The sequence below is a fragment of the Stegastes partitus genome, unplaced genomic scaffold (assembly GCF_000690725.1).
Source record: "Stegastes partitus isolate 25-593 unplaced genomic scaffold, Stegastes_partitus-1.0.2 Scaffold56, whole genome shotgun sequence".
Lineage (NCBI taxonomy): Eukaryota > Metazoa > Chordata > Actinopteri > Pomacentridae > Stegastes > Stegastes partitus.
The window spans coordinates 81,155-91,862 of NW_007577787.1; the positions used below are offsets into that span (position 1 = coordinate 81,155).

Below are 10,708 nucleotides of genomic sequence, written 5' to 3' on the forward strand. Positions count from 1 at the left end.
CTCATATGAGAAGCTGGGAGTAGGAAAAGTTTGGCATCGCTTTTTGCTTAAAAATGAAAAGGCAATTGATTGTAGTTTGAAAAAGTGACACTGCTAAATAATGACTAAGATAAAATAAGTTAGGAATAATGTTTCACCATTTCTCAGGCAACAAAACAAATAGTGAACGAAAAGGTTCCACTTGAACTTTAGCTTGTTGTATCGTGGTGATATTTTTTGGAATCAAACTTTTCCAACTCTATAATTTGACTTTAATTTGAGTCACTGGCTCCACTCCTCCATTTTTTCCATGCTCCTCAACTCAAAATACATGTACTTAAAACAAGAAGAAGAGAATATAAAAGGCAAAAATTTATTCAGTCTTAACAGATAGCGAAAGACAGCTCATTTATTTTGAAAATCAATTTGTGAAACATAAACATCTCTGTATGTGCACACATTGCATTTACTCAGTAGGAGAATTTGAAGTAGAATAAAACGAGCGTCTTGTCTTGGATTAAAGTGGAAGAAGAGATCAATAAAACATCTGTAATGACAATGTCGTGTTGATTACTATTCAGAAATTCACATTAAAAACAAGACACGTTTCCCTTTTTAAAATTGGCAGCCTTAGAAAAGACAGTGGACTACAAATGGCCTGCAAATACACATGCAGTGGCGTCACCACACCACCCCCACCCCCAGGTCGAATCCCCGACTCGTGGATTAGGTGAGAGTGGCAGATCGATACGAAAGGAGGGAAAGACTAGTCAAGTCATTTAAAAGTTAGCACACCAAAGGACAAAGACCCACTGAAACACCCAAAGGACAGGCTCACTCTTAAGACCCCGCTCCAACTTCAAGTATTCCCTCCACAGCACTTGCATCACTTCAAGTATTCCCACCGTGAACTCCAAACCTTCAAATTCAATACCACTTCTTAGGTTTACAACATTAGCTATGATATAAGTGCACTCAAAATTCATCTATACATAGAAAAATAAAGATAACACTAAGTAGCAGTAATAGTTATAACAATCACTTTACATTTCATTTTGTACACAACCGTGATGTTAAATCACTTTATACCGTGGCGTCACCTTCCCTGCCCCCTGAGTGTAATGTTCAAGTTTAACCTTCTGTAGCTACGGAAAAGCAAACAGGAACAGCAACCTTGGTTTGGTTATTTAAATAACTTTAGCAATCATTGACAGTGGCAATGATTAGAATCTAGAGTAATTATGCCTTTCCACAGACCGTTGTGCTTGTGTGTGACGGATGCATTATGTACAAGCTGCTGATCGATCATGTGCCTCTGGATTCAGCCTCTTCGCTGGTGTTAGACACTGGCAGTCTTCATCCTGCAAAACAAACATGAGTGTTAAGAAACAGACAGGGCCCTTTAAAGAGAATCAATGCAGGTACTGAACACATGTGATTACACTGCACTGCAGTGTATTGATAGCTCTTTCTGCAAGATGAATATAAAGTGAAGATTAAATACACACTTGTCTCCTCTTTGAAAAAAATAAATGTAAACTTCACCAGTAGATAGCTTCAGACAATGACAGTGATGGGCAATTGATTGGAAAGTAGCTCAGATGTCACCAAGGCTGCCCTCTAATAGCAGACATGCTGATGAGAGGAGTCCCAGTTGAACAAGTTTTGATTGGTGGCCAGGGAAAAAAAAAAACTAACTTCCAACTCCAGGGAGGGAAAGCAGTCAGTCACGGACAGACATTATCCTTTACACGGCTGGTCCCTGCAGTTATTGGACAGTAATTACATATGTTGGGCAGGAAATTCAAAGCGTGGGATCATTTTAGAGGGTTATGGACGACCTCAAGAAGGTGTCATGCAAACTCGGGGTTTCTGCCAGAAATGTTATTAGGCCCTGCGGCTGCAGTGGGTGGAGCTCGGCGGAGCAGTCTCAGAACGTGTAAGCAGCACACTTTCATGGTCGCCCTGAACGGCAGGCGCATGGAGAGGTCAGGTAAAGAGACGGACAGGGCTGGTAAAAAGTTTATGGACTTTCTAACAGTCTACTGGACCACCGATGCAGCGACCAGGTCTAATGTGAGCCAGCCACTGAGTCATATCAGCGTTAAGGTAGGGTGCTGTAGTTACCAAATTGCTTACTGAGGATGAGATGCTTGTTGGCTACGCTTTGCCGACCTGATGTACACGATATGATTAGACTTAATTAAACCAGACAGGAGACTGTAAATTTTGTTACTGACACATTGATTGTCCCTACACTTTTGCTGATGTTGCTTGCTTGGTGCTATTAGCTGCGGTTTTGTTTTTCCTCTGTAATGTAGCACAGTATTAATAATTTCATATTCTATTTATTGTTATATAATATATATTTAGATAATGACTACTCAACGAATGGCTGAATGACGGAGTACTCGTCAATGTGGAAAATCTTTGGTCTGGAGCAGCTCTAGGTGTCACTCACTCACCTCAGTCTCAGTGATTGACCAGTCCATCCAGCTGCCTCAGGAACCGGCAACAATACAGCTCCGGCATTTGTATAACTTGGGGTCATGGGTGCGGATGTGGTTCCGTACATTCCTTAGTCGAAAGAACGTCTTACTGCAGAGCTACAGGGCACAGAGAGGTAAAGAATTAACAGCACAGAAATGACCAGAGAAGGATCTGTGTTCAGTAGTGATGCCATATTTTCTAGAAGCCATTAACAATGTGCTATGAGGTGTGTTCATGACAATCAAAGTGCAGCAAAACCTCATGTTTGTCCTCACAGTGATACATGTAGCACTAATGAACACTCCAATCAGTTCTGTTAGTCTACATAATTACTTCTTGGTTTGTTTATAAAAAGTCAGCAATAACACAAACCTCACCAGGGTTCAAATGAAACACTGTTTAAACAGAAATTTAGACCAAATGTAATGGTTTGAAACTCTAAAATATTTTCCTCAGATCCGCTGGCACAATGTTTGGCAGGAAGAGGAAGTTAACAGATTTTTTGTTCGTCAAGTTGTACAAGTATAGGAAGGCCAGTGCTTACCGGACAAGGCCAGTGCTTGCCCTCGATGTGCCTGAGGCGATGCATAATTAGAGCATCGCAATCCTTGTAGGAGGCTGGGCACTGCTGGCACGCATGGGCCGCCTTTGGAACTTTGGGGGCTTGACTACGAGGCCCTCGAAGCTGCTTTAGCCGTGCCCGACGAACGGCATCCATCATGGCACAGTTCCTGCTGTTCAGAGCATGGCGTGTGCCTTGTTGCTGTAGAAAAAACAAATATAGATTAGTTCACTCAAATTTTGTAGATAAAAACAATGCCCTGCTTTCACAGGTTAGGCACTAGGGGGAACACTTCAAACTAAAAGCTGTGCAGTTTTAAATTTAGCTTTATAAAGGAAGGTGACATTAATAATTCTCCACAGTATTCAACCTCTATATACAATTACTCATTTCTAGATGCTTGATGGTCCCTAAAGGTAACACAGCCATCCTCATACATCACTAACTGCCCTATTAGATACCTTTGGCATGGTCCGTGCAGTTTTTGACCCAGCACATTTGGCCAGATGCAAAGTGGCGTTTCGGGAGTTTGGCTTGGGTCGCTGAGCCTTGCCCTGGCTCACTCTCCTCTCCTCCCTCTCCTTCTTCACTGCAGGCAGGATGGGCGGCCCTCTGGCTCTCAGCGTCCTGTGTGGGGACTCGTTCGCTTCAAATTTCTCCCCAACTTGTGACACAGATCTAGTTAAGCATATATCCACACTCTCTTCCTCTTTCTTCAGTCCTGCCATGGGCCCCCCTGCTGGCCGACAGAAGCTGAACAGAAAGCCCGAGTCCAGTAATTTGATGGGGGGCTTGCTCTGCCGTTTGCCCAGGTCTGGTGAGGGCGGATCAGGGAACGGTCCAACAACTGGCACAGGGTCTGCTGGCTCCTCTTTAATGACTTTGTACAGAGGGTGGTTGTAGATGGACGGTGGAGGTGCGTGCTCTGAAAACTGGAGTGCAGCAGGTTCATTATTCTTCACTTTTGGTCTAGTGTCCATGACCCCTCTCAGGCCCTGGCTCCCCACCTTCCTTCCCTCCTCTCTGGGCGTACACCTCATCTTCTCCACCTCCCTTGTGGAGCCCCGCCTGAGTTTGGCCTTTGTCGCAGGTCGACCGCTATTATAACGCAGTGTTTTGACCGTCTCTACAGTGACTTTATTTCTGGTCTGTGTCCTCTGTGAAGGCAGGGATTTGAGAGGTGTGTGGGCACGGTGATTGTTTGATGAAAGTCTGAGACCTGAGATGCAGTATTCAGTTGGCTCCGATTTGATTCTGACCGTGTTTCTCACAACAGTCTTTTTGGTGCTGCGTCGCAGAGGCTGCTGGGTATGAGGGTGGGCACAATCACCCGTCCTCACAGACCGTCTGAGCTCCCGCCCCCCAAAGGCAGGTCTGGATGCAGGCTGGAACATGTCTGGTAACACTCCTTTACTTCGCATGCTCCTGTCACTGGGAGGAACACGGCGCTGGGAGGTGTTTGGCCTCTTAGATGCAATCTTCTCTTTGCTGACTGGACCCACAGGCTTGGTTTTTACAGACTTGTTTAGAAGGCGAGTGTTTACGGGGTTACAGAGGGGAAGAGACAGCGTTACATCTGCATATGTTAGTCCTGAGGATGATGAACGGGGTTTCCGGCGCTTGGTCAGTGAATAGTTATTGGCCTTCAGCTTCCTCAGACGTTTCTTTTGTCTCCAGCCAATCAGATCTTCTGGTCTGGGGAGAAGCGCAGTCCTCTGTAGCCCCAGAACATTCATCAACTTGTACTTCTCCTGTGCTCGGGCATAATCCTCTTCATCCTCTCCAACCTCCTCCACTTCCTGCTTAATCCTCACAGGGCTGCAGACAGTGCTGGGCCTCGATCTGGAGTTGCATGAGAGCTGTGTGATAGAGGGAGACTTTTTGTTTCTTCGAGGGCTCTCTGGCATCGGCAGAAATCTCTGAACCTCCTTGGCAGCTCCAGGAGTGGAGCGGAGAAGACGGGTGTTTGATGGAGGTATGGAGGAGTAATTCTGCGTCTGTGGGGAGGCTATGGCATGTCGAGGTGTGGGGGCCTTTTTGGATGAAGGAGACTTGAAGTCCATGAGCTTCATCCTATGTGAGGGACTCAGAGGGAGGCCATTATGACCTTGGGGTTTTGGCATTCTGCGCAAATTGCGCCTGGGACTTCCTTCTAAAGAGTCATCCGATGAATCCAGCGTGAGACTGAAGCTGTTGTTCATGTTGTCCTCTAATTCCAAAACCCTTTTCCTTTTGCTCTCCCTTTGCAGGTCATGGCGGTCTTGGCATGCACCGGCACAGGCTAAAGTAAAGCCCTTACCAGGATGGAGTTGCTGTTCCTGCTCTTTAATGAGGGCAGAACAGGCTTCCACTGCAGGCCACATGCCCAGGTGGCGGGCCATGGCAATGACTTCAGGTAGGTCCTCCTGGCGGACAGACAGAGTGGAGGAATAGGAGAAATCCAGCAGAGACAGAAGGCTGTCCTCACTGAAACCTGGAGGGAAAAAGAAGTCTTTAATTAGATATGCTGGACCCTGGTCAATCAGTGAGTGAGATGAGGGAGATGAAAGCAGCTCTGTGTAAACAGAGGATCAGAGAGACAGCAGTACAAGTGGGAGTAAAGTGTAATGACAGAGGAGACTGGAAGACAATATAACAACTGCTTTAATCATGGTCATTTCTGCTCCTATTTGAAGACACACATCAAAGACATACAGTAAGGAAACGATAAGGACTATAGCTGATTCCCAATTCAGGATCTTGATTCTCAAAAGTCTCGATTTCTAGACTGAATACATCACAACAAACTGACAATCTGGTCCCATCTCATAAGGCCTTTGAGGTGCAGCTGAGAAATGCTGCCTCCTTTTGCCTAAATTGCCTGACAGGACTGATTCTCAGCTTCCTGCAAACCTTTGTTTTTGGAATAATAAAAGCCTAATCTTGTCAGTTCAAGCCAATAATTATCAAAATTGAAAGTGAAATTTACTCAATTTCACTTTCAAGCAGTCATCAGTTACTGATAAGTATGTCACGCGGACTACCAGACCAATGTAAAACAAAAACTGACCTCACTGTTTGTTGTATCCTGGACGTGCTTATTATAGGCCACTACAGACACACTATTGAATATACTCATATGTTTCAAACAGGAGCTGCAACAATTAGTTTATTAGCTGGCCACCAGGGAACGTACTGGCGAGTATTTTGAGAACCGAATAATCCTTTTCAAGCAAAAAACACCAAACATTTGCTGGAGCCAGTTTCCCAAAGGTAATGATTTTATTCTTCTCTTCTTAGTCATGTACGGAAGCCTATTAACTAGTAATTGCTAATGAAGATAAGGATTGGGTTGAGCTCAACAAAAACAGCACATACAATATGCGGTCCAACCATGTCAAGCCAAAAGTGTCTGAGTGACACACTGACTGGTGCAGAGAAAATCTTGGACACGTGATATATGTGAACAATAGCGCACATTTTTTTTTAGTCTTTTCTGGAACTCATTTATAGTGTTGCACTTGGTTGTTCACACAAAAAATGCTTGAGATATGTATACAAAAATTAAAATTAAAATTTAAAAAAAGACGCATATAAATCCAACCTCTACTTAGATTACTCCTGCATACATCTAACCAATTGCATGAAGCAGGTGAGAACTGTTGATTATTGAATTTGGAAAGTTAAAAAACTGTTTGATGCAGCTACTCGAATTTCTAATATCAGAAAAGTTGAGAAAAAGCACTTCTGATGAAGTATGCAATCACATAAACTCTAACGCTAGTACCATCAACCTCTTCCTAGTGTTTAGATTGGAAATACTGACTTTGTGGTTTAATAGGAGCACTAACACTCAAATGCATAGTTTTGTTGCCTGTGGGGCCAAACTGACTCATTTGGGAAGAGGGTACAGGCTCAGAAAGGTCTTTAGGTTGACATCCAGCCACTAAGCTGAATCACAGCTCAAACAGTAGTGTTTTCTAGGTCAGCTTGGCCTCTAGGTGTCTGATCTTACCAGTTAGATCTATGTCTGCTTTCATGCTTGAGTCCATTTCCGTGAAGATTTCCTGAAAGTGATCGCTGACCGCTGCCAGGACGGCTCTGTGGGCCGAGAAAGATCGTCCGTTTGTCCGCAGGGTAATGTCACAGAACAAGCCCGCCTCCCGCTGACTCCTTAGCTTGCTCAGCATGTCAGCACTGTGTGACGCTATCGTCTTTGTGACACATCTTCTGCCACCCAGCTCCTGAGAGGCAAAGGCGCAGAGACAAAAAACAAGAGAAAGGCATATTATAGGAACATATATCAGCGCTTGTAGGAGACAAGTGTGAGAGCAAGATTATGTGACAATGAGCGAGAAAGTGTAAATTAAAACGTGTGAGATGCAGATAATAAGGCACCGGTAGACACAGACAGGAGCTTCAAGTTTGATAAGAGGAAAAAGGCCTCAGGACAGTGTTTGCTGTCAGTCCTATGTCAGACTCTTGCTGCACTTACCTCTGATTTCTTGTTGCGCTGACTTTGACAGTCTTGACAGCCCAGGACAAAATCTCTGATCTGGAAGTACATCCCTGCAAAGAAAACAGTTGTCCAAACTTCAGAAAACAAGGCAAAAAGACAGGTAGCAATGGCTAGTACAACTGCAAATGGTGCCTGCAGAAGAAGAACAACCTAATCTTATAAAGGAGAAGCTCCAGCCATATAAGTACCGGTTCTGACCCTGATGAATGCCACAATCTGGGAGGGGCTATCTCACAAATAAGGCCACACCTATCATTCATGTCTGAATAGGTGTCTTGATCTTCCACTGATTGATTTACTAATGTATGGCTTTGTCATGTGCCTGCATCGTCAATCAGTATGTTTAGCATAGTAACACAAGCTCTCCTGCCGCCCTAATCATTTGATCATTAGAGTGAACAGAACTTGGGCTGAAGAATTATTTCACTGTCTTCTTGGGAGTTTTTTAAATGTGAAACTAGTTGAGTTTGCTGAACAACTTGAGTAAATTTAAGAACTGATAATCAACTGAATCATCTCTCAGGCCACTGTCACAAACCCAACTTGCTTTTACATTTCCTCAATTTCAGGAGTCTGTTCTTCATTTGACATGAAGAACTACCAGCAGTGTTGAAAACATTTATTACCAGTGTCGCCGTACGAAGCTGCTTCCAGTGACTCTGTTTCAAAGTGTACAGTAGTAGCACTGCTTTCGGGATTATATAATGAAACGAGCAGGATTTAATATTTCTTATCCCTCCTATTATCTTTGGGGTCAATTTGACCCCATTCAGTGTTTAACATTTCTAAATAAGTCATTGACATAGTTTTTTCAGTTTTATTTAAAGGGCTATTTACACATAAACTTGGGCAACAAATTTCATTATGATGCTTTCTGGAGGTTTAAACTGCGGGGGTCAAATTGAACCCAAGGATAAAAGATTTCGTAAATTTGAAGGTAATAGGCCGGTTAAAAGGCACACAGCACAATTTCACTATGAAAGGGATATTCAGGCTGAAAAAGAAGAGTATAGGGAGAGTTTTAATTCTAGCACAATGCATGATGGGAAATCTGTTAGCATTGTAGTGTTTCATGAGGTAGTTGAAGGCTCAGTTGTAAATTAATTCAAATCAGTTCCAATCAAAGCATCTCAAAGTAGAAAACTATTGTTTATGAGTTGCTAAAGTTATGATGATTAATTAAGTTGATATTAACAAGAAGAAATCAGTTTAATCCACTATCTCTGTAACATTGGAGAATGAATCAACCTTCTACTTCAGTATAGTTAGGATGAAACCTCCCTGCATTTGTCTACATAGTCAGGAAAGTCCTGTGGAGTGAGTGAATGCTGATGTTCATACCATCCCACCAGTAGTTTTCAGCCACGCATTTGTAAGTCTCTTCCAGGGAGAGGTGGCGCTGGCCAGGTCGCCGCCGGTGGAAGGTGGAGATGGCTTCATGTCTCCGGTCCTCATTCAAAACCTCCCGGTAGTTGATGTAGCCCCTCTCCAGCTTCTTTCGGTACAGCAGCCCGTCTATGACCTCAAAGTTGGGCGACCACCGTGCGGGGGGTCCACGCCCTTTGGAGTTGCCGACGGACTCCTCCATCTCCCGGAGCCGCTCTCGGTCTCCATCCGACCAGGGTTTGGACGGACAAAACGTCTCTGCGTTCGCGTAACGAGCGTTGGTGTGGGCGCAGTCGCCGGCCATTTTAACCGGTTTTATATCCCGATATAAGGATGCAACTTTGTCCAGTTTGACTGCAGCTACTTCTAATCAAACACCCGCCCTCCCTTTTGTTGTTTTTTTTAAGCTAAACTTTGCCCACTGACCTGAAACAAAGTCCACGTGGATGTGGTGACAGCAGATTACAGCCCACCGACCCAACTAAACACTATCTGACCTCCTGCTAACAGTCTGACATAACCTGCAGGGCTAGTTAGTCGAAATACAGCGTCATGTCTCTCATTATGGCTCACAAAGGCATGTTTTTCTTCGAGAGAGCAGATGGGAACCAGCAGCTTCTCATTGGATGCTCCTGCTTTGTATCTTAGCTGTCAATGAGAGCATCACTTCCCACTATCACAAAAAAAAAAAAAAAAAGAAACAGTTGTGGCTAACATCCGCCGATATACAGTTACACTTTCTGTTTGGTCACATTTCCGAGCAATTCTGCGGTCGTTTAGGGAACTTCAACAGAAATGTTTGACTGTCCAGCCAAGTGGAGATAATAAATGCAGCCAGGAGAGAGTATCGCGCCAACAACGCCGAGCCAAGTGATGTAAAGTCACCACAACGACCACGTAAACAGGCTTTCACCGCCAACCTCTCACCGGCAGTCCGTCTTCCATCTATTTCAGAGGTCGGGAGTGGCCTGTGGGGCAGGATGACGGCAGGCAGCCTCACCTCTGGCGTTAACTTGAGATTTCTTTTCGCCAACTCGAGTCGGAAGCAACATGATGACGCAGCTATCAGCTCAGCATCGCCACTTGAAACGACCTAAATGCGAGGTTGTCTCCCCGAGCGGCTCGAAATGTTATAAATCACCGCCGGTTCCGCTCAAAAGCGAGCCAACAAGCTCCGGTCAGACACCCGACATAGTTCGCTCCGCTCTCGCTGCCGCAAAGCCAGTCTGGTGGTGAAATAATCCAATTTTTCAAACTCGTAACCTTCTGTTTGTTGCTAATCGGCAGCCTAACCGAGCCAACTCCTCCCCGCCTTCACACAAAGACCATTAGCAGAAGCGTTAAAGAGCCTCCGCCAGACGGCTTGTGATTGGCTGTTACGGCTGTCAATCAAGTAGGTTGTCTTTCCTTCGCAGCAAGGTAGGTTGTTCGCTCACGATGCCAATATACTAGTATTTGCTTCACTTGCTGCACAGTCAAGTTAAACATGATCCACCCAGTGGATTTTACTCACTTTGGCACGCAGATCATATCACGTGAAGGTTGTCCAGTATTTATCCATTGAAAATAACTTGACGTTATTTAGCTGGAACAAACCCCACTACATTTATTTCCTTTTTTAAAACGTTAGCCATCACAATGTTACTGTTAGTTATAAATATTCCAATACTTTATCAATTTTACAAGTCTTGACTCAATTTTCAATAAAGAATTTAAGATTTCTAAACCTAAACACAAAATGCAGCCACAAATTTCAGCCTCAAAATGTAATGTAGCACATATAATGAATTAAT

General features: G+C 44.2%; 1 protein-coding gene across 1 annotated transcript; it reads right to left on the reverse strand.

Annotated features, from left to right (window-relative positions):
- Positions 1-338: 338 nt before the first annotated feature.
- Positions 339-10,233, reverse strand: LOC103352908 (uncharacterized). The gene is made up of 7 exons (XM_008275617.1): positions 8,871-10,233; positions 7,506-7,579; positions 7,026-7,254; positions 3,493-5,504; positions 3,014-3,232; positions 2,445-2,585; positions 339-1,340 (listed from the first exon to the last, which is right to left on the reverse strand). The coding sequence occupies exons 1-6, from the start codon at positions 9,217-9,219 to the stop codon at positions 2,481-2,483; spliced, it is 2,988 nt and encodes a 995-aa protein (XP_008273839.1). The 5' UTR covers positions 9,220-10,233; the 3' UTR covers positions 339-1,340; positions 2,445-2,480.
- Positions 10,234-10,708: the final 475 nt, after the last annotated feature.

Excerpts from the sequence above, each read along its gene's own strand:
- LOC103352908 (XM_008275617.1), bottom strand. The coding sequence starts at position 9,219 with ATGGCCGGCGACTGCGCCCACACCAACGCTCGTTACGCGAACGCAGAG. Across the intron at positions 3,233-3,492 it reads CTGCACGGACCATGCCAAAG|CAACAAGGCACACGCCATGC; the intron begins GTATCTAATAGG and ends TTTTTTCTACAG. Across the intron at positions 2,586-3,013 it reads GCAAGCACTGGCCTTGTCCG|CTCTGCAGTAAGACGTTCTT; the intron begins GTAAGCACTGGC and ends TGTGCCCTGTAG.